At 38.0% G+C, this 23,460-nt stretch overlaps 4 protein-coding genes across 4 annotated transcripts; 3 read left to right on the forward strand and 1 right to left on the reverse strand.

Annotated features, from left to right (window-relative positions):
- Positions 1-1,200: 1,200 nt before the first annotated feature.
- LOC148906928 (uncharacterized) lies at positions 1,201-4,012 on the reverse strand. Its single transcript, XM_089036575.1, has one exon. The coding sequence runs from the start codon at positions 3,878-3,880 to the stop codon at positions 2,351-2,353; it is 1,530 nt and encodes a 509-aa protein (XP_088892701.1). The 5' UTR covers positions 3,881-4,012; the 3' UTR covers positions 1,201-2,350.
- LOC116293714 (uncharacterized) lies at positions 4,012-9,841 on the forward strand. The gene is made up of 3 exons (XM_031701180.2): positions 4,012-4,955; positions 6,599-7,800; positions 8,941-9,841. Exons 1-3 carry the CDS (start codon positions 4,125-4,127, stop codon positions 9,014-9,016), a joined length of 2,109 nt encoding a protein of 702 aa, XP_031557040.2. The 5' UTR covers positions 4,012-4,124; the 3' UTR covers positions 9,017-9,841.
- Positions 9,842-12,288: 2,447 nt separating this feature from the next.
- On the forward strand, positions 12,289-14,240 carry LOC116293694 (histamine H2 receptor). Its single transcript, XM_031701156.2, has 2 exons — positions 12,289-12,464; positions 12,985-14,240. Exons 1-2 carry the CDS (start codon positions 12,386-12,388, stop codon positions 13,974-13,976), a joined length of 1,071 nt encoding a protein of 356 aa, XP_031557016.2. The 5' UTR covers positions 12,289-12,385; the 3' UTR covers positions 13,977-14,240.
- A 2,343-nt stretch (positions 14,241-16,583) lies between these two features.
- On the forward strand, positions 16,584-23,369 carry LOC116293697 (alpha-1A adrenergic receptor). The gene is made up of 2 exons (XM_089036434.1): positions 16,584-16,742; positions 22,127-23,369. Exon 2 carries the CDS (start codon positions 22,133-22,135, stop codon positions 23,192-23,194), a length of 1,062 nt encoding a protein of 353 aa, XP_088892560.1. The 5' UTR covers positions 16,584-16,742; positions 22,127-22,132; the 3' UTR covers positions 23,195-23,369.
- Positions 23,370-23,460: the final 91 nt, after the last annotated feature.

Consider the following 23,460-nt stretch of genomic DNA (forward strand, 5'->3'; position numbering starts at 1 on the left):
ACACACAACTACTTCTACCAAGTACAGATGCAACTACTTGTCACTGAGAGAGAATTTTGTGACTTTGTTTTGTATGCAAAGGATGGTCCTGTTTCAATTGAGAGGATAACAAGAGATGATCAACTGATTTCAGATATATTGGTGAACCTCACAGCCTTATGGAAAAAAGTTATTGCTCCAGAGATCTTTGAAATGAGAGTTCCCAGAGATTTGAATCCCTTCATTTTACCAGTTTTAAATCCAGTTAATATTAATCCATCCTCTGGTAGTACTAATACCCACCCGTCACAGCCTACATTGTCACCTGGTAGTACTGATACCCACCCGTCACAGCCTACATTGTCACCCGGTAGTACTAATACCCACCCGTCACAGCCTACAGTGTCACCTGGTAGTACTGATACCCACCCATCACAGCCTACAGTGTCACCTGGTAGTACTAATACCCACCCGTCACAGCCTACAGTGTCACATGGTAGTACTTATACCCACCCGTCACAGCCTACAGTGTCACATGGTAGTACTGATACCCACCCATTCCTGTCCCAGTCATCTTGTCATATTGATAACAGTTATTCCCAAGACGAAATTGACATTGCAAGCTTCCTAGCACAGTCAAAGATCCCTGATGATTTGATAGCCATACCTTGGGGAGGTATGACTAATAGAGGTTTAAGTCTTACCAACACATGCCCTCTTGACAACTGGCTCATGATTTTACAAAGTTTGGTAAAATCAAAGAAGATAAACCTTGACATTCTTAAAAGAGGAGATGCAATTAAAAGGGCACTTCATTTGGTGGAACTCCACCAATTTGGAGATGCTAAATTGACATTACCTACACCACCTCTGGTAACACCTGGTGACCTATATGGCAATGAGGCAGATTACTATATGCCACTATTTAGTTCTGTTCTTACAAGTGAAGTCACAACATCATGTAACCTAGCTTCATGTCCTTCACCATGCAACACACACAAGACATGTAGCAATACACTTGGGTGTCCTTCAGGCCAAGACTATTCGTTTGAGAAATCACTATCTGAATGGCTAAATCCTGGTCCCACTCTATGTCAAAGAAAGTTCTACAGTCAGCCATCAATTGGAATTCCATGCACACAAAATATTTCAATTGATTGTAATGGAACACAGTATCTATCATGGCACTGCTCTGGTATGAGAACAAGTACAGCACGTCACTTTTGCAGTTTTGGAGATATTTTTATCTTTTCTTTGGACTTAGCCAGTAGAGCAGGCTATTTACGGATGGACAATTTACCTATGGTTATAAAACTGAACACAAAGGAACTATATTTACACAGTGTTACATTATGGAATGGCCATCATTATATCTGTGTTTTCAACCACTTTCATGCATGGCTTGTGTATGACGGTCTTAAAGAGTACAGAAAGCCAAACTCTGGCCTTTCTATTTATAAGGCACAGCCACTTGGATATTCAATAAGCCATGTAATTTATATTGTTTAGATAATCACCAGGTTGCATTTCAGTGCATAATATCATTTCATTTTTATCATTTTTTTATAGCATCGTTTTACCTTTTGAACTTTCTTCTATGTTATAGAGTGTGTTTCATTAACTCATGAAATAAATTGTACTGATTACAGTGTAATAGCTACATAAACACAGCAGAAAACAAAGGAATGGAGTGACGTAGTGCGATAAACATGTTAAAGTGTATTTCATGAGTTTATGAAAGCCACTAATTTGTTAACACAGATATAAAACCATGTGACATTTCTTTAGTCAAATTGCTAATTCCGTATGTCAATATTACAAAAGCCTATTGTTCACTTAATCTACACCAGTGAATTTTAAAACCCAAACAGTGCTTTAACAAAGCTATATATGATGACTTGTAACATACTGTCTTTTATGCAAGCTCAGATGTATATGGCATATTAAGTACAATGACATGTACACAAGAACATTCAGTTGACCTTGAAGGGACTATCTGCACTTGCTTATGTCTGTCACAAGTCAATATTTCATTGACTTACATAAAGTCCAATGTTCAAGTGTTCTATTCATACAAATGCCTGACATGGGCAGGTCCATAGCTAGGATGGGTGAATGTGGTTGAAAATTTGCTCAACATGAACCAAATACAATCATTATACAGTATATGCCATAGAGTTGTTTTTATTTGGGAGACTTTGTTTAACAATACCCTAACAGAGACAGTTCTGTTGTAATTATTTTGATACAAACATTTTAAATTAGATAAATATTTAACTTCTTGTAGCCAAAGAGTGGGCCTTCAATGTCCTGACAGGGGTGCAGGTGCACCCTTTCATGGGCATCCCCTAGCTATGATCACATGCATGATTTACTTACATAAGACCTCTTGGAAATTAACAAGCACGCACGCAACTACCACTATTTGTGTAGCTAATGGTGCAATCGAAAGAGGGATTTTCCTTCCCACAAGCTTAAACTGTTTGAGTCTCTGATTGAATCTTTCAATGTGTATTCTCGCCTTTGCTATAACTCGTGTGTCAAGTTCTTCTTGTGCTGATAGGCTCTTTCTCCCCTTCAAAAATGAAGGAATTTTTACTTTGGCTTGGAGTGGGTACAAGTTATCTTGAACTGTAAAGCCTCTGTCAGCTAAAATAACATCCCCTGGTTGAATGTGCTTCATGATTCCACTTTCCTCAAAAATTTCAACGTCAGAAATGTCTCCCTCAAACAGATCTGATATAAAACATGCTCCTCCATTTGGTGTACATGCAATGAGACACTTAAAAGTGTTGGCGTGTTTGTACGAGGAAAAGGTATTTCCTTGTTGAGCAAAGTTCCTCGACGTTTCAACACGAAATTCTGTGCAGTCAATGCTGCATCGCACATTCTTAAGGGTCTTGAAAACCCTTGGTAGAAAGCGGCTCAATATCTGTCTCGATGGGAACATCACCGTCTCCATTTGTCGAAAAATCTTATACATCAGCTGAATAAACGTTGTAAATATTACTCTGATATAGCTATCTTTGATTTCCTTGTCGGGAGAACTGAGTAATACAGACAACGTCCTGATGGTGAATCCAGTTTTTAGCCTCAAGAGACAAATGTACAGCTTCTCTCGAGAAGACCACTTGGACATTCCTCGCTGGCACTTTACTTTTGATATCTTTCGATCTTTGTAACCCCAATATGAGATTGTTTCTAGAGGGCAAACATCATTAAGAAACTCATGAAGCATCTCAAATTGTGACGATGTGAGGCCAACAAAATGTTTCATTTGGTCTGGATGGTGCACAACGACTTCATAAGATATATTGCTTATAACTTTGGGGGCGCTAGATGAGCCAGACTGGAGCTCATTACGTAAAATCATGTTCTCGATTTTACTTGCCAGCTCGTGCTTTGTTACGTCCGTTTGTGTTGCCTTATTATTCTCTAAATAATTCCCTTCATCTTGTACAAGACAGTTCTCCTCCATAATTTCTTGATAGTCTTGACTTTCAATGGGAGTATCGTTGGTAGCACAGCACTTCTTTGTCTGCTGTTGTTCAGCCTGTTGTCGTTGTTTGGGGAGCTTTCTCTTTCGTGTTGCCTTCGCCACTCCGCTAGTCGAAAGATTCGCTTTCAACGGGTCTGGAAATTCTGTGGTCGGTCCCTTTTCTCCAGGCCAATGTTCTACACAAATATACGTGTCTTTTGTGATACATTTTACAGTGAAATCTTCGCGAGAGCAGGCATTAACCCATCGTTGGCATCTCTCAAGATCGTTCCATGGCTTCGGAAAAGGGAGAAATATCTTTTTGCCCAAATCTGCCATTTCTTTCAACGATCTGGGCAGTTTGTCAGGGTATCTCGAGTCATTTTTACACTGTCCCCAACAACAGTGTTTCGTAGTGACCATCTTGCAATGAAATCGCGATTTTTTTGGGTTGAAGCGTACTCATTCACAGTAATACACAGTGAACTATCGGTTTGTTTGTCCGAATCTCGCCGGGGGGTCTAATTATGCAAAGCTATTTTTAGTATGACTGCGCTCCGCTAATAAACAGTGCTACGTAGCTCTTCGGCGAAATATTGTGGGTTGGAATTCCTGTGGTAAATTACTCGCATTTCTCATCTCTCTAGCATCTCTCTTTAGTACAAACATGGCTTTTCGTTATGAGGAAGCAAAAACTTCAAAACTGGGCAAGCAAATGTTCAAATCACTAACCGGAATCGATCATGGATCAAACATAAATTTCAAAGACCATATTTTATCGATGTATAAATCAGTAGAAGACTTAAAAGAAAAAGCAAAGGCTGACCAAGACTGGCAAGCACAAGTTCATTTGGCTATGGCTTATCAATACGGTGTACCAGAATTGAATATTGAAAAAGATCTTGATTCTGCAATAGGCTGGTACGAATCTTCCATACACGGTGGCAACTGCAACCCTACAAGTATCCTATGTCTTGGCACTTTACACGACATCAAAGGAACAGTTTGTCATCAAAGAAGAGCATATGAACTGTACATACAAGCAGCCAGTCTTGGCTCATTAGAAGCTGGATTGAATTTGGCAGAAATTTTCAGATGTGGGGTGGAAGGGGTAATCAATGAGGATTTACAAGAAGCTTTCAAGTGGTACAGAAGAGTAGCTGGTGAAGAACCATTCAGTGATGACCAAGAAGACACCAGTAACCCCTCCTCTTATTTAATAAAAGGGACAATGAGAAATTTAGGTATTGATAGAAAAGTAGAAGCATTAAAAAGGCTACACAAATACTACATGGCAGGAGAGTGTCCAGAAGGACAACCCCAGCCATTTAAGGCAGTACACTACTTAAAGAAGGCTGCTGAGCTGGGTGATCCTGAAGCTCAAAAAGTGCTTGGATTATCTTATCTGACTGGGGAGAGTGGAAATCCAAAAGACTTAAACAAAGCAAAGAGATGGCTGGGAAAAGCAGCTAACAGTGATGACCAAGAGGCTAAACAGGTTAGAGTAATTTCATGTTCATACAAATTGGACAACTCCCAGTACATGTCTGGATTTTGGCTATACTCTCAGTCAAACATTTACTAAATAGAGTGCAAACTCTTTTTACCCATGAAAGAGTACTATATAACTAACAATAAACTATAAGGCACCAATGAAACAATAGAAAACAATAGAGTGCTCTATTTTATATTAGTCAAATCCAACTAGTGGTCTATCATGAAAGCTGTATTCTGATTGGATGACCTAGTAATAGGGTAAAAGTTATAGCCTACTAGGAATGAAAAGTGCAAAACAATAAATTTAACTTTAATTTAAAACTTGTTTCCATCTATGTATTTAACCGACTAGTTGGATTTGACTAAAAAAAATAGACCTCTCACACTCAGCCTTCAGCCTCATCAGGGATATTGACTCATAGCCCTTTTTGGCTCAAAGACTGTACTAATTGCTAAATATTTAGTACAGAAAAATTAGTACATTTTTACAGATTTATTACATTATTAGTTTTATATTCCATGTTTGCAACTAATTAAATATATCAATTTTTCTCTTTCTCCAAAGAATATTCTTTTATTCTCCCAGCCCCACCATAAGTACTGTACCCACACCCCAATCCAAATAAAGCTTTGTAGCTCAAATGCTGACCAATTTCACCCCTCCACATTTGTTGGGTTGCCATTTATATGAGCACAGACACACAAAACTTGTGAAGATATTGTTTTGAAAGGTGCAAATTTGTAAGAAAACCTTAGCTGGAGGCAAAAGATGCCTTCAATGAATATTTTCATGTACTGTATAATAAACGAGCAGGAGTGTTTTATCGGGTTTAAAACCACAAGGCGTAGCCGAGTGGTTTTAGACCCGATAAAACACGATCTGCAAGCTTATTAAACGGCTTCAAAAACTTTAAGTATAATTCACAGACCTTTCAGTTGAAGTAGAGCAACCATATACCTCACAAACATTGACTTTTATACTTTGATAGTCGTTTGTACAGAAATTTCATGCGCAGTGAGGTTTGTACGTCTTCATCTAAACTTGGAGGCACCTTTATTCCGATAAGGTTGTCCATATTAGTATTCTTTATATAAAGAATACCTAATAAGGATGAGACTTTATATAAAGTTTCATCCTCATTAGTATTCTTTATATAAAGAATACTAATGAAGAGGACTTTATGGGGTTTAAAGGTCCATGCACGTGACGTGTATGGTCGCTCCAATTGGAATAAATTATTCATGAGTTTTTGAAACAAAATTTCAATTTTTGAAAATTCATATTTTCTTTCTTCAACCTTTTTACTTATCTTACTTCCTGCAAACTTCACAATTTTATTTAATTTGATCTTAACATCACTCATCGCACATAACATTGCAATATCTGATCACACATATATCATGCACCTTATTTGGAAATATAATCACGCAACTTATTTTTGCACCATCAGGCATCACACAGAAGCTCTTTTCCACCCATGTGTGCATTAAGTTGTTAAACCCATCAAGGCTGGTGATTTTTTTTACCATCGTATTGTAAGAGCAAAATTTAATGCTCAGAATATTATCATTGAGTTTTTTAATCACTATATTAAACTGATCTTTACATATATGTATTTGTTAAAGAATATTTTTTGCTGACAGGCTCTCAAGAAGCTAGAAGAACAAGGCATAGTCGTACAACCAGTAACTGATAAACCGTCGCCAATCAGCAGTTTTCAACAACATTGTGAAATTTTGAAAATGAATGTAGAGCAACAACAGCATCCTCTCGCGATACAGAATCCAATAATGTTCCAGGAAGTCACATTTACACAGTACCCTGACTCACCTACCGCTCAGCGCTATCTTAAAGCTTTTCGACTTGTAAAGAAAGGATTAGAGCAACTTCAAAGTAGTGGCTCTGCAGAAGCAATAAGACTAATGGCATTAGGAATCCTGTATGAAAACTCCATCACACAGTCATTCCTTTACATAACAGGATCTGCTGACTTTATGGTTTCATTGTTTGCTTTCATTTCTAGTCTTCTTAAAACTAGTCCTACTTTTTTTGAAGGATTACTGCTAATTATTGTATTATATCCCATGCAGGCAAAATTGAATTTGGAGAGTTACAAACTAGATATTAAGAAGACCATGGCTTTGAAAAATCTTATTTATTTGATTAAGAAAGCAGAGCCAGACAAGCCTCCAACAGAAGATCCATACAAATTTGAAGGAGATTACAGTAGCTGGTTGCATGAGCTTTATTATCACTTAGGCTCTCTATATATTGTTACAGATTGCTTTAAGGATGGTGCACAAGCCTTCCAGGAAGCACTGAATTGTTGTCCCAATTATTTTGAGGCAAAATTACCTTTAGCCTATTGCTTCATGAATATGGCAGCTAAAAAAAAGAACAAAGAAAATGCACCCAACCCTGACGAGGTACTATTGGAGACATTTGAACCACCTGAAAACCAGAGACTACCCAAGGGGGACTACATTACATGGACAGAAGACCAGCTCCGACAAAAAGCCAAGCAGCTTTTTATGGAGTATCTACAAGAAGCACCAGAGTGTGACAAGAAGTACCCCCATGCTTACTATCACTTGGCACTCCTACACATGCTTGAGGGAAACTTGGAGGAAGCTGTGAAGTGGAAAGAAAAAGGGGAAGATGCAGAAGTAAAGAGATTACCATTCATGGGTCCTGTTGTGGTGGGCTCCAAGGAACTGTTGGCAATGCTAGATTTTCTTCCACAAAATGCAAAAAATAAATGCAGTAACAAAACCTGCCCTGAAAAAAGAAGTGGAAAATTGAAACTAAAACCATGTCCATGTCACAAAGCTTCTTATTGTGGAAGGTATGTTACAAAAGAGAGTTAACTTTGGATGGTTCCTTGCATGGATTTGATCAGTTGGTTGGGTGTATGGGTGGGTCAATGGGAGGGTGGGTTAGTGGGTTATCTGGTTGGTGAGTGGGTCGTCATGGGTGGGGTAAACTTTGGTTGGATTTGGTGGGTGGGCAGTTGGTTGGTTGAGCAGAGTTTGTTAGGTTTGGTTTGGTGGGTAGGCTGGTTGGTGGTTGGTTGGGTGGAGCAGAGTTGGGTTGGGTTAGGTTTGGTGGGTGGGTGGGTGGGTAGGCTGGATGGTGGTTGGTTGGGTGGAGCAGAGTTGGGTTAGGTTTGGTGGGTGGGTAGGCTGGATGGTGGTTGGTTGGGTGGAGCAGAGTTGGGTTGGGTTAGGTTTGGTGGGTGGCTAGGATAGTTGGTGGTTGGTGGTTGGTTGGGTGGAGCAGAGTTGGGTTGGGTTAGGTTTGGTGGGTGGGTAGGCTGGATGGTGGTTGGTGGGTGGAGCAGAGTTGGGTTGGGTTAGGTTTGGTTGGTGTGTAGGCTGGTTGGTGGTTGGTGGTTGGTTGGGTGGAGCAGAGTTGGGTTGGGTTAGGTTTGGTGGGTGGGTAGGCTAGTTGGTGGTTGGTTTGGTTGAGCAGAGTTGGGTTGGTTTAGGTTTGGTGGGTGGATGGGTAGGCTGGTTGGTGGTTGGTTGTGTGGAGCAGAGTTGGGTTGGGTTAGGTTTGGTTGGTGGGTAGGCTGGTTGGTGGTTGGTTTGGTTGACCAGAGTTGGGTTGGGCTAGGTTTGGTGGGTGGATGGGTAGGCTGGTTGGTGGTTAGTTGGGTGGAGTAGGGTTGGGTTAGGTTAGGTTTGGTTTGGTTGGTGGGTAGGCTGGTTGTTGGGTTGTGTTTGGCTGATGGGCTGATTACTGAATTGACTACTTTACATTTATTGTTTCTCAGACCAAATATGGTGCCAATGTTAATAATCTATTCAAACTAATAATAAAAAAACACCTTGCAGAGAGGCTTGAGTGGCAGAGTGGCATTCATGTGGTTTATTCTTTTAGACATTTCAGAGGATCATTGTTAAAATTATTATAAATTGCCACCTATGCAAAACATAAATGTAATTTTTCATGAATGCTTACAACTCTAACCTTCTCGTTTTAGTCAATGCCAATCAGCAGACTGGAAGGAACACAAGAAAATTTGTTCACATAAAAAGAAAACAGGAACAGAAAAGTGATTAGAAATGAGAATATTATTCCCAGATTTAATGGGTATGAACAAACAATCAAATGGTTACCTGACATGCACCAGAGCTTGTCGATTTCAAGGTTACTTACTAGATACTGTGGTACGACGGTGGTACAGTATAAGAAAGCGCTATATATTGTAGGTTTCCCAATGAGGGCTTTAAATGAAAATCATCAGTTGTTTTTTTCTGGGGTGGAAAGGGCCAGAGGTTTCTAGCAAATATTTTTTCCAGTCCAACCCTGCATCTCCTGGAAATTCTTAAAGGTTGACTTTGGGACAAAATTAAATCTCTGATGTCTGACCATGCAATATACACCTACTTGCAAGAAGGTTGTCATACAATTATTGAACATTAGTAATTTAGTGAGAAAGCAATACATTAAAAGACAAAAGAAAAAGTTCAGCTTCAGTGATCTTCTTTTGTTTTTTAATATAATCCCTATCCCACTAAATCACTAATGTTCTATTTTCGTATGACAACGTTCTTGAAAGTAGGTGTAGGTGCACCATTTCTGTAGGCATCTATTATTATGTCTCAGTTTTTTCCATGGTAGAGTGCGTGCTGTAAAAGACGCAAATTGTCTCTTGATTCTGTTCTGGTTGGGTGTAACCATTAGTCACTAAATAGTACTATTTGTCAGTGTCAACTTTGTTTTTATTTCATGGTTTTACTGCATGCACCCTAGGAAAAAAGATGATATAAAAGAGATAGAGACAACTGCGGAAGAAGCTGTGTACTTTGTCTTTCACATCACCCGGCCTTCAGATCACAATGCATGAATCACTGAATAAAGGATATCTAGTCCCTAGTCCATCAGCGACTAGTCTTTTTTCTAGCACCTCATTTAATTTCTTTTTACAGCGCAGGACAAAAAATAAAACAACGTATTGCATCTGTCACCGGTGTGGCAAGCGCAAAGGGAAGGGAAAGAAAAGAGACGGGTGGCCTGTGGGAAGAAGGGGGACGGGGAGGATTGGGTTACTAGTAGACGAGTGTACCATTTCTTTTTCAGCCGCTTTGGTAGCCTGCGTACAGCCGAACGTTTCTTGGCTGCGCACAGAGGCTACTCGTTTAGCTGATCACAAAGCATAGCAAGTGATGACTCATGTAAGGCGCATTGGGGCTAGAAATGCGCCATACAAGCATCTACAAATCATTTTCATCATCATCATTACAAGGGCGGATCCAGGGTTTTTTGAAGGGGGGGTCTCAGGGGTAAATTTTGTGGGCAAAGGAATCCCAGTCGCATTTTTAACACAGGAAGCCCATTTGACTTCAGGAATGACAGGGGGGTCGCGACCCCCCCGACCTTCCCCTTGGATCCGCCCTTGCATTATCATCATTATTATTGTTATTCTCTTAATAGCAAACAAACCCAAAACTGACAAGAAGCAGGTATTAATTCTATATTCAGTAAAAATGCCCAGTATAAGACCTACCGCTTCAATAGCACCATGCCACTTGCTGAATCTAACATCTTTTTACGTAGAATATAATTCATTCAAGCTTTCTTTGCACTTCATTCAAATTAATCGAATTCAAGTAATGCACTAAATTGAAACCCTGACCCCACCCCCGCGAGACCGGGAAGTCAACGCACATTTAACAGCCTGAATACACGGATATACGGGGAATTTAACGCGTACTTCAGTAACAACTTAAATAATTTTAACAGAAAATCTTTTCAGGGGACTGGAGCACAGTACTAACAGTATACAAATGCTTAATTACCCGCCCTGCCCCGGGGACCTGGGGGTGCGGGTTTCACTCAATTGACAAGCATATAAATTCAAACGTCGAACTTCATATTCACAAAATTCCAATTCATATTCGGCCCGGAGAAAAAAAATCTCCCTTTATTAGCGCAAGTGAGATATATGTGATGTAAGATCATTCTGAGAAAAACAGGTCAAAATCCTTGAGTAAGATGGTGTCGAATGGTCTTCCTTGCTAATATATTCTATTCCTGGCTTGAAACGGTAGATTTTGTTATTTTCATTGGCCGTGTGTCTGTTGAATATACACTTTTATCAAGTTTTTACTGATACGTGCATGGGTCAAGATAAAACGCCAACTACTAATTCCTTTAAACCATTTATTTTCCATTGGGATCATATCATTCAAACAAGGTAAAAGTGATCCGGTCATCTTCTGTAAATACTCATTATCAAACGCCAGCTTCAAGTGGACCCTTTTACTGCCTGTTTTCATTCATTTTATACAACCGTCTCATATTGCCTCAAAAATCGTTTCTTGGTGCACGAACCTGATTAAAACCTTACAATAATCATTTTTGACCACAATGATATGAGGCTTAAATGTGATCTTCCAGTTTAAAAAAGACGGTTTCTAACGCCGTCTAAATGCATGCTGAATTCTATTATACGTGTCCACAATTAAACATGTCTAAAAAACCTGTTTTAAAATCAGAATATTTATTTCTGAAGACCAGCGGTCATATTAATATTCAAAAGTTTTTTGAATGCAACACTTGGTTTATGTTACATGTTCTGAGTTGCTTTGATTTTTCTCTCCGCCTTTATTTCTAAATTCCTTAATTTCTTTATCCTTTCACCTCCCTTGCCACTTTCATTTCTCCTTCCTCTTCCTTTTTTCTTCTTTCTTTCTTCCTTTCTTTCTTTCTTTCTTCCTTCCTCTTCCTTTCTATTCTTCTTTCGTTCCTTTCGTCTCCCCTCTTTTCTCAGTCATTTAATTAAAAATGTAAATGTAACTTGTCAGAGGTTAGAGCATCATAAACAAACAGTGGATATAAAAGTTATAACACACAAAGAGATGGATATATATCAAATCTAATAAGGGATAAGAACGGGAAGGTTATCATTAAAGAAATGAAACGCAGTCATTCTGAATCCTTTTATCTCGGCAATAAAGACAGACCATATATCCGAAAATAGCCCTAATTTTCTTTAAAAAATCGAATTTTGTTCACATTTCTAATTTTCTTAATTTTTTTTCAGTTTAATTTTCCGAGGTACATTTAACACTTACATTACAGATGAAGAACCCAATTCAATCGCTATTTACTTTTAGTTCTCCATTTTACGCGACAAAAACAACACAGCTACGAGCATGGCATACAGGTTTCAACTCGCAAACTCCTGCTCGAGCTTATGTTGACTTAAATGTGCGAAAGTGAGGCACTAACACGTCATTTTGTTTGGAAATCATGACAGAATCACTTATCGAGTCGCCACAAATGGAAAACTGAACTAAAAATCATTTATTAACTCAACAGACAAGGTGCTTGACTAGCCGGCTGAGAGAAGCGAAAGAAAGTCCAAATTTCGTCTACAAAAATCAGTAACTTCCAAACAATTAATTTGAAATCGTCAACTTATGGAGGTCAATAGCACCAAGCCCAGTAAAGAAGTATATGTTTGCCAGGAACGATTATCCTTTGTATTCCTCGTCATTGGTAAGCTTTCTGGCCTTTTATAGCTTTGAAGGACTGTCGATCACATGAAAAGTAAAAATCTCTCAAATTTAGTTGATCAACCTGAACTACGTCAAGTTTTTTTGCTTGAATGTAATATTAATCCAGAGTCGCTGTAAAATTAGTTAGATACGGGTTGGATTTGATTTTAAAAAATGATGATTATCATTATGATTGTTGGAAATTCGGCTTCTAAAATTCACCAAGAATAGTACCCAAGCTCATAGGGTATTCATATTATATCTTTTAAACCCCATTGGAGTTATAAAAAAAAGCTAAAGAAAGCAAAAACCGGCAATATTTCATCTTTAAACATGTTTTATGCCCACTCACTTGAATTCTATTTGATTGACACATCACATTTTATTAACCAACTTCGTTGCGCATTGACGACCAAATGTGATTATCTGATTAAATTATTTTATTGCGAAACATTTTCTGATTATCTTCGAAATTCATAAACATTTTTAATATTAATTAGCTGGTATTATTTGTTTTCCAGGCACAGTGGTCATCTCTCTGATGATGTTCATCGGTGCTGCAGGAAACTATCTTGTGTGCTTTTCTATGTTCAAGTTCTCGTATTTAAAACGTACGTTGTCCAATTACCTCATCTTCAGCTTGGCCGTATCAGACTTGATGGTGTGTGTGTCTGTTCTACCGCTTGATATCATTTACTGGCTCAATTTCCCTCACTGGACACTAGGCGGCTACGCCTGCAACGCATGGAACTCTTTGTTCTATACATTTCTGACAGCGTCTGTCATGAATCTACTGATAATAAGTGGAGATCGTTTTATAGCCATAGTGTATCCTCTTTACTATCATACTTGGGTTACAGTAGTTAATATCGCTATCATGAGCGTCTGGTTCTACGCTGTAGCGACTGGAGTCACGTTATTTTTATTACTGGTTCCTCCAGATGGAGAACACTACTCCTTCAACTTGGGCCAATCGGAATGGTTTAAACAATTTCTACTGATCGTTAATGTGTTGGCGCCGTTCGTAATCATGACTGGATTGTATTTAAAGATATATGCGATTGCACGACATCACGCGCAACGTATCAACTCTTCTCTATCTATTAATAGTGTTGATTCTAGCAAAACTTTCCGGGACACCATCATTCGTGAAGTGCGCCTTGCAAAAGCTCTTGGAATCATCATTCTCTGTTTTGTACTGTGTTGGCTTCCCTACCAAATCGTCAGTTTTCTAGCCTTAGATGAAATTATCATAGAGGACTGTAATGTTGAGATTGCCGATACAATCACGTGTTGGTTTGCGTACTTGAATTCAGCGGTCAACCCGGTACTCTATGCTTACACTCACAGGGATTTCAAACGAGCTTTGAGCTCGCTTCTTTGTCGAAGGATGACGGATAACGATGATGATCTTCGCACACGCTCACGATCGAGATCTCGCACGTCCACGTTGGATCAGAGGCGTTGCACCCCGCCACAACAGGACACGCATAATAATAGCACAAAACTATGAACTCTGAAGACGTTTTGGGTTTTGAGAAAAGTCAGGTCAGATTTCATAGTATCAGTAGCAAAGGTGAATGGATTAGGCACTTCGGCCCTACACTGCCATGAAACACCTTTGAGTAAAATAACCAAACAATCAGCCTGAATGCAGGATTTTTAATAGTCCACGTGTTTGTACACCTACTTGCAAGAACGTTGTCATACGAAAATAGAACATTAGTGATTTAGTGGGATAGGAATTATATTAAAAAACAAAAGAAGATCACTGAAGCTGAACTTTTTCTTTTGTCTTTTAATGTCTTTCTCACTAAATTACTAATGTTCTATTCTTGTATGACAACCTTCTTGCAAGTAGGTGTATATATTATTTTGTTACTTGAAAAAAATATATTGATATACATATAGAGGTTAAAAAATGGAATTTTTAAAGAGTGAAGATAAGGAAAACCAGTGCTCCAGGTTAATGGAGCAATAGAATAGAGTAGAATAGGTAAATTATTTTTTGAATGTTTGTACTGAAAGGTTTTGCTGCATGTGCATGGTGCATGCTGCATGTCGTTGACCAAGCTTGAAATATATCACCTTTGTATGTCAACACAGAAGAAAATGTACCTGAAAAACGTGAAGCCAAAATTCATTATCGTTGTGACCCATTGCTGATTCGATTCACATCGCCCATGATGCATTTCAAGCTTGGTAAGCACCATACAACATGTGAACAAAACTTTCACCAACCAACCTTTTTCAAATAACTGTATATCCACTGTAGTAAAACGTAGACCCCTTGGACAAATTCCCAGCTTGGGGGCCCATTCAACTAAAAAATTTACTTTTTCTATGTTTGTCAATGACCGGGACCCAAGCTAGAGATTTAGGTTTATCTAAAAGGTCGAAAAATCATTTATTTATAAAAGCAATTAAAGATAAAGATAAGATAAAGACATTCCTTAGTTCCCTTCGTGAGGCCTGAAAAAACTGCCTTTGAAGTACTGATATATTAGCCGGATGATCTAATTGCAATATATTAATCGAGGATTGATTATTTTGTTTTGGTATCTCCTGGTCCAAATAAATCACTAAAGAGACTTGCCCCTAGCCCGAGAACCACCCTATCTTCACGAGAGGTATCAAATAATTTCTTTTTGTATATGTAATAGGACTCCATGCTGTCCAATTAAGAAATAATTGGACGAGGAAAATTCCGAGGACTTCCAAAATTGCTTGAGGCCGTAGGCCGAGTCCAATTTGGTAGTCAGAGGAATTTTTCGAGTCTAATTATTTCTTGATTGGGGAGCATGGAATCCCATTACCTATTAATTATATAGCTGCCTAATTAATGCAATATCAACAAGACCTGTCCAATTAAGAAAATAATTGGACAGTTACCTATATGGGATTAATGAGAAGCTGTATAATTAGAGTGAATAACTATTAATTTATTTTGAGATGGTCAGGTCATAATGTAGTCATTAAATATGTATGGATGTTATTTAAAAAATGTCCAAAAATTAAAATCCAATTCCATCTATGAGTTAGCCATTCAGGGTTCGATCTGTGAGTTAACCATGACTTTCATAAGACTAGTGAGGTCGGTGGCGATCCAGGAGTTTAAAAGGCGGCGGGTTCCAAAATGGCCGCCACGCACACATAAAAAGCTGGTAACATTGGCGCTCCAATTTCATTTTATTGAGCGTAAAGAACATGATTGGCTTCACAACATCTCATAAAAGGAGGGTTCAATGGAACCCGGGCCACAGAACCATCCCTGGATCATCCTTCACTTGAGGTTGTTTAAGGAAGCGATCCAAAAAGTTGATGGAAGATTTGAAGATCCGTTTAGTCCTTGGGCGGCGGCGTTGGTAATCTAACATAAGAGATGACTGATAATCGAGTTTTGAAAGCAGTCGCGTTCACCACGTAAAACGATAGCTGCTATGGAAACGAACTGTATACGCAAGAACTTTTAAACTTTTATTGGCACAGCTTTATGTACATGTGTGACCAAAACATCATAAACTTTAATTAATTTTTATTTTCGTCGCCTCGTATTTTACCTAGAAGAACTCGACATGTTCCCGTCATCATTTGCACTTCTCTACGAAAATTACAAACCCGGCTGTCCTCCGAAAATAGAATAGATTCAAACTGCGCTTTTTCGATTTTCGATTCCGACCCCGACGTCCTCAGCCGATCTTTCTCAAGCAGATGGCTAAATAAAGTCAATTATTCTTTAAACTAGACGCATATCTGCGTGAACTCGGGCTTCATAGCAGAAAATGAAAGAATTCTTCGTGAACACTGTCATCCTTCTGACGAAACCTTGAAAAATTCCGCCATTGCTCGACCATGTGGCGCATACTACGCACGCGCATAGAACTTGCGCATGCGTTTTGAACGCAACTGCGATTTGTGACAGAACGCAATATTTATACTTCGGGCATTTCTTTGAAAGCCCGAGTAAAAATTGCCAAAAAATACATATATTAGTTGAAATTTATGTTTTTTGACACTTATTGATGTTAAGCTCTTGCATTGATTGATAGAATTATGGCTCAATGTTTGTTAATCTTACGAATCGTCACTACGAAATGTAAACTAGTTGAGGATTCACCGTTTGACAGCAGGTAAGCTGAAGATTTTGTCCGTGTTTGCTCAAAGGATGAAAGGATCAAAAACAGAGCGAAAACTTCGAGATATTTTCATTATCATTTGAAGAATCTATCCTTGCCTGGAATCTAGTACATATTTTTCTGGAGTCTAAATAATTTATCAGGTTAGTTGCCCAGTTGATTTGTTGATAGTAGATTTATAGCCTTTCAAGTTGGTTATCGCCTGCGCGCGATAAGAACTGGGGAAAAAAAAACAAAAAAAACTACAACAATAGTAATACAGCTTAAGGAACTATTTATCTTTATTTCATTCACTCTTCGTTTCATTTATTCTTCCTTTCTGAAAGGACATAGTTGTTCCGAACTAAACTGATCAAGGTGATTTGATAGTCGGCTGTCCCAAACGTGTGTACTGAGACAAAATCAGTTTTGCCCGCTCGATCATTATACGTATCCGGCAGCGATAAAAATCTATCCATTGCTGTTTCTGCTTGTCTTCCTAAAAACCCTTTCACACAAACTAAGGATTGGATCTAATTAGCTTATTATTCTAATTTCAGTGCTTTCATTTTTGGTTAATTAGACCCGATAAACAATGACGTTTCATACCTAAACTACCGCAATCCTTTTTAAAATCTCTTTTCGTATTCAAATATGAAAACTCCTTTGAGAATACCTAGACAACGGTGGAAATATTAAAGCAAAACTGACAAATAAGCTACCGAAGATAATTCTTTATAGGTATAAAACCTCATCAAGGAGAAATGGGAAGTACGGGTGGCGTGTGCTGCTAATGCTACCCGGGTTCGATCCTTGTCGGTCTCGGTGTCGTATGTGAGTAGAGTGTTTGTTGGTTATCTTCTGTGCTTCGAGGGTTTTTCCTCCGGGTTCTCCGGTTTTTCCTCCTTCCACAAAAATCAACTTCTAAATTCTAATTCGATCTACCGGCTGCCTTATCATTTGGGTTGCAAGGCCTGTTAGGCATTAAGCCATCCACCCAGGAGTGGTAAACGCATTAGATTTTTAGAAATGCTGAATAAAAAACTAGACAAACCTTGTTACTCATATAAGATGAGGAAGCTTTGAGTTCAACTCGAGAAATCACTTCTTTCCCGAAACATGACATAAAGCCATACACAATGCTGGTTACAATCTTTAGATAAATACTGTGCAGATTTGAAGGTCAAATCTTCATTTATTATATGCATTAAAGTTTAGACTAGCTGACTCAGCTTTTTCCGTTGGGTTTTAGTGACAGGGTTTAGCAATTGCATGGTTTCATTGAGGGGCCCAATCATTTGTTCCAAAACTGAGCACTGAAGAATAAAGTATGTATGATGAATGGATCGAAGGTACTAAGTGGTGACCATATTGACTAATTCGTTGTATTGCACATTTGGTTTACTCGGTGCATATACAGTGTTTACCATATATATCCTTGAAAAAGATAGCTAACAAAATTGTACAAATTAGTGCAAAGTTTTGTAGGTCTACGGGACACTAGAGAAAAACGTTCGCGCATGCGCGTATTTCAGCACTTTTTCTAACAATTTTGAAGAGTTCGAGGGAGAAAATAAATGTTTGTTTTCTCCAAGTATACAAAACAATTCGCGAGTATACTTTTGTCAGACCAAGATACTGTATTAACAAACACAATATGAAAGAATTAGCTTTAAGTTTCAAGCAAGGACACTAAGTGTTGGCATTTTGTGAAGTCCTTATTATTGCATAAGGATTCAGAGCATGCGAAGACGTTTTTCACTCGTGTCGGTCTACGGTCTTCTGAGGTCTACTGAACTTACTAATTTGTACAAATTTGTGCAATACTTACATTTAGTTTTTTCCCGGACATATTGTATGCCTTCTATTAGTAGATCCCACCTCAATAACACTTTTAACATGTAAAGGCTGACCTTCCTTAATATAGCAGAAATTCATTGTGATTTCATGAATATCAAAATATTCTGTTTCATATGAAAATATAAATAAATAAATATAAACAAAATAAACCAGAGCAGAAGTTGAACCAGCGATGATCTTATTTATAAATATGAATCATTTGCTTGGCCAACCTGCAATAGTATAGAGTGTACGATACTTGGAGGTATTCATCTGACCATCTTTCGGACGTGCATGGCATGTTTGATTTTCTATTTTATTTGTATAACAAAATGACACATCGATCTCTGTATGTATTTATTTCATATTACGCATGTAACTCTAATATGCTTCTTTAACTGACTGGCTTTTTTTTCTTCAAAAGCTAACAATGGTCTTACTGCATGAATAGGGAACAAATCGTTTGGTTTGAAAAACAGAGTAGTATTAGCTATCGTCTTGGCTTTTTATTTTAATTATAAACACAAAAAATAGCTGCTGCAAAAAATGTTTAAAACGCTCTACGCTCATTTATTGTTGTTTAGTTCCACTTGAATTGGGTGTCATTGAAGATGATGACTGCGAAAAGGTTATTGATTTTTTTCTTCCTTCCTTGCTTCCTTCCTTCCGTTCCTTCCTTCCTTTCTTTATTTCGTTATTTTTTTCCTTTTTTTTTACCACCTGTTTAGTTTTCAATTCATGATCCAGCATGATAGAGATCCAAAGGCAGGAGGAATTTCAGATTTTTTAATACTCTTCAGGCGACAGTTGGAATGAAAAGTTAAAAACGGTCAGAGCAAACAAAACAAAAATAGAGCATTATAACGCAGGTTACTCTCCGTGTCTAACACAGACTTGTCTAACTCCAGTATATTTCATTAATGATATGTAACTTCATAAAACCTGCAATTTAAGTTTTGTCGAATAACTTTGAAACAACCTCTGGGTTGATCAACGTACGTCAGAGCACGGCTGACTCACAGATCGAATTGGAATTTATCGAGTTGAGCTTTGCAGGGGGAGAACTGAAAAACTCTCTAATCAAAAGAGAGACCTCTAAAAAACCGGGATGTTTATATTTGACGGCGAGTACAGCAATCAAACCTGAGACCCCAGAGTGTGAAGCAAGTGTACTACCAAACAAATATTGTGAAAACCATCAACAAACAAGTGAGTGTGCCAAAAGATTCAACTCAATTGACATATAGAGCAAAAAAAGCCTTCTTTTGTTTAAATTTGTTTCATATACAAACGTTCCATATCTTTCCATGAAAGATTACAGGTGTTAAAATCATACTGTCCTTGTGGTCAATTATCAATCTTTAAAAGTTTAAGCTCTAATGATTATTATTTATATATTCAAATTCGAATTGGCTTTACAGAATACTTTGGTTAATTAAAGCACGATATGTAGTCAAACTTGAATCTTGCTTACACCTGTCCGCCTACAGTCTTATACATAAGATTTTTGATAGGTATCCTACAGCTGAAACCCGGCGACAGAGTTGATCGATAGCGGCTTGTTATTTTGGGAAGGGTTTAATAGCATTCATAGAAAAAATTACTTTTCAAGTATATTTGACTGATTTGATTGGTGACATTGGCGGACGAGACTTTTGGTAGTTGGTGAAGTGTTTAGCTATCAACTCGAAGGTCGGTGCAGACGAAATTTCCAACGCTGTAAGAAGAAGCTTGTACAACAGCTTTGTACAATCATTGAAAATCACCAAAATGCTTATGAAAAATATGGTAAGGTCATTCTGATTGTCGTTTGAAATGTTGAAGTAAAAACGGAAAAAATATTAGATATATATATTTTTTTCATTGCTTGTTCCACGTTGAACAACAGCAATTTAACTTTTCAGCATCAAATTCATCTTTCTTATTTGCTATATTATTTAGCTTTACTCGCTATAGTTAACTCAAGTTATAGTACCAATAAACCAACACTACGAAAAAAAATCAATAATGCAACCATAAAATTTTGTCAAATGTACCCGCAAAAGTGTGCTAAAGACCTGGTGTATAAGAGAAAACTGAAACATTTCTAGTTGGAAATGAGCGCATCGCTCAGCTGTCCAAAACAATGGATGAATTGTCGAGCAAAAAATTGAAATTAGAAAGAATGAAATCCAATCTTATCTTGTCTCAAGAGTTAAAAAAAAATCATATTACACACTTTAGCAGGATAAAATAGTTATCTAATGCTAGTAGCCATATCATACTGCATGTGGAGCAGAGAAATCGGAAATTAGGAAAAAAACTTATCTTATTTGTCTTCTGAATTTTTATTTCAAATGTAGTCAGTAGCTATCGTATGACTGATCAAAACAATCGATGAAACCAACTGAAAAATTGGAAACTAGAAAAAAGTTAAAACTTATCTTGTCTCACAAATTTACATGAATTATTTCAATTCCTGACAGAAAAAAAAGCATGTGTTAACTTATAGTAGCCCTGTATCAATAGGAAGACTGAAGTTGATATTAAAAATGTCCAAGCAAAGCCAAACGAAAGTCTGGATCTTTTAATGTTTTCAAATATCCCGAGGGTAAAATATCTTATACATTATAAATAAATTTTTTTGTTTTGATTGCATCTTGATCAACATCGTCAGTATTTTTCACTTCATTTTCCAGTTGTTTATGGATGGCCCAATCTACTTTAGTGATATATATAAATTAAAAACTGAGACAATTTAGAAAGAAGTCTTAGCTTGAGGTTGTTGATAGCATAGGGCTTTGACTCTTAATATCAATGTGCAATTACCCCCCTGCAGCCGAAACGTCAAGTTCTTATTATTATTTAAAAACTTTGCTATGATTTTGTCTATCGCACGAGAGAAAGCTTCAAAGGTACCAAATTATACGAGGTCTTTATCTATTTTGACAGGAATTCCAAAACGTTTTTCATAAAAAGATTTTTTTAAAAAAACCTTGGTAGAGTTCGTTTAGTTGAATAATCCGAAGACAAGCAGGGTAAAGTAGGAAAGAAAAGATATAGCTTTCCTTATGTTTCAGCGGCCACATGGCTTAATTACTAGTCCATATTTTTATTTTTCTGAACTTCAACCTGTCCCAGGTGATTTTGTTGCTTCTCTTAACCCGAACAAATTAGCCAATCAGACGGAACATTCTATTTGTTAGTACTCAATATTACCTAGTTCCAAGGTTTTCAGCTTCATAAATAACAGCTTTTACTTGAAAATAAAGAAAATAAAACTCATCCTTGAAAAGATTCACCATATGTCTTCCAAAAATAGCATATATTATCGTCGCTGATGGAAAATATTTCGTTTTGACAAAAGATAACTTAGAAAATGCTTGTAATGATGAAAAGGTAAATTATACACCGTGAAAAGATGAAAAAACTTACTGACGTTTCGGACGCTAGTCCTTCGTCGGAGTAAAAGAGCAGAAAATGCTTGGAAATTTAGGCCGTGACAAACAATGCATTGCGCGCCTAGATTCCAAATCACCTAGTGACTGCAGGATTCCGACCATTCATAGGGAACCAATCAGATTGCTGCATTTTCATTTGGACTGCGGGCTTGTCATAAAGTTACGAACCATGTGTCCATATCCAAATGCTGAAGAATCAATAAAAGCCAAAACTCAGTCGGTTGTCAGACGGTTTGTCAAATCTCATCATTTGATTCTTGATATTTCAGACCGAAATGCAACGCTTCAATCTTTATCCTCCGTCCAACGCCACCGAAGTCTCCATCTGTGAGGATGATCAACTCGGCGTAGGACTAACGATCAGTGGCCTTATTTTCATGTATATCATCATCATTCTCTCCATACTAGGGAATATCTTGGTTTGTTCAGTGATCTTCAAGTACACAAGTCTACAAACCGTTTCATATTACCTGGTGTGCAGCCTTGCTGTATCGGACATGATGGTGTCAGTGACGGTCGTACCGTTTGATATCGTGTACTGGATCTATTTTCCTGTCTGGCCTCTTGGTGGACTTATCTGTAATCTCTGGAACGCAGTATTTTTTCTGTTTCTGACGGCCTCAGTTTTCAATCTCTTGGCCATTAGCACAGACCGGTTTATTGCTATCGTATACCCGCTTCGATACAAGGAACTCATGAGCTTCAACGTCGTGAAAGTCATCATTGCATTTATTTGGACCTATTCCATCATAACTGGGATTATTTTGTTCCTTGTTTTGATTCCTCCAGAGAAAAAGGTTTACTCCTTCGAACTTCCTCCAGCTTTTCACGCATTCTTATTGGTCGTTAACGTTCTTATCCCATTCTTGATAATGATTGGTTTCTACTTCAAGATTTACGTCATCGCCCGCAGGCACGCAAAGCGTGTCGGGAATATTTCTAATATTCCAACAGACATACGAAATGTGGGGGATTTGATTGGACGAGAGCTCAGGGTCGCAAAGGCTTTAGGGATTGTTGTCATCACCTTCGTGCTTTGCTGGCTACCATTTGAAATCATAAACATAGCCATCCTAATAGACGAAGGAATAGAAAATTGTGCTATGGAGATAGCAGATACACTTTCTTGTTGGCTTGCGTATCTACAAACTGCTGTCAATCCGATCATCTATGCATTTTCGAATACAAAATTTAGAAAAGCGTTCAAAAAGATTTTGTTTAAGGGGAGCAATGATTCTTTTAGTGAATATCGTCTAACCACCGTTCACCGACAACAGGGAGCTTCCACCATACGAATTTCAACCGTACGAAACACTAGCGACGAGGGGCAACCCTAACAGACCTATCAAAACTAACTGGATTTGAAACATCAGAATTCGGAGACATTTTTCATGGGCTGTTCATCTCAGCCCAATTGCCGGCCACATACGCGTCCCACATGGAAAAGAAGTAACTAAGCGTACTTAGCTATCGGCAGTACAAACAAAAGGACACTGTTTGCTGGTCATAGAAAGAGGTTAATCGTATACGTTCTATGAGCCGACTAACCTCTCCCTTTAATTACGCCGTTCAGCCGAGCTTCTTGATCAATCTGTAATTCCTG

Source organism: Actinia tenebrosa, unplaced genomic scaffold (assembly GCF_029948245.1).
Source record: "Actinia tenebrosa isolate PJP-AT-01 unplaced genomic scaffold, QUT_ActTen_1.0 PGA_scaffold4__44_contigs__length_22323623, whole genome shotgun sequence".
NCBI classification, from domain to species: Eukaryota; Metazoa; Cnidaria; class Anthozoa; order Actiniaria; family Actiniidae; genus Actinia; species Actinia tenebrosa.

Excerpts from the sequence above, each read along its gene's own strand:
- LOC116293697 (XM_089036434.1), top strand. The coding sequence starts at position 22,133 with ATGCAACGCTTCAATCTTTATCCTCCGTCCAACGCCACCGAAGTCTCC.
- LOC148906928 (XM_089036575.1), bottom strand. The coding sequence starts at position 3,880 with ATGGTCACTACGAAACACTGTTGTTGGGGACAGTGTAAAAATGACTCG.
- LOC116293694 (XM_031701156.2), top strand. The coding sequence starts at position 12,386 with ATGGAGGTCAATAGCACCAAGCCCAGTAAAGAAGTATATGTTTGCCAG. Across the intron at positions 12,465-12,984 it reads CTTTGTATTCCTCGTCATTG|GCACAGTGGTCATCTCTCTG; the intron begins GTAAGCTTTCTG and ends TTTGTTTTCCAG.
- LOC116293714 (XM_031701180.2), top strand. The coding sequence starts at position 4,125 with ATGGCTTTTCGTTATGAGGAAGCAAAAACTTCAAAACTGGGCAAGCAA. Across the intron at positions 4,956-6,598 it reads ATGACCAAGAGGCTAAACAG|GCTCTCAAGAAGCTAGAAGA; the intron begins GTTAGAGTAATT and ends TTTTGCTGACAG. Across the intron at positions 7,801-8,940 it reads AAAGCTTCTTATTGTGGAAG|TCAATGCCAATCAGCAGACT; the intron begins GTATGTTACAAA and ends TTCTCGTTTTAG.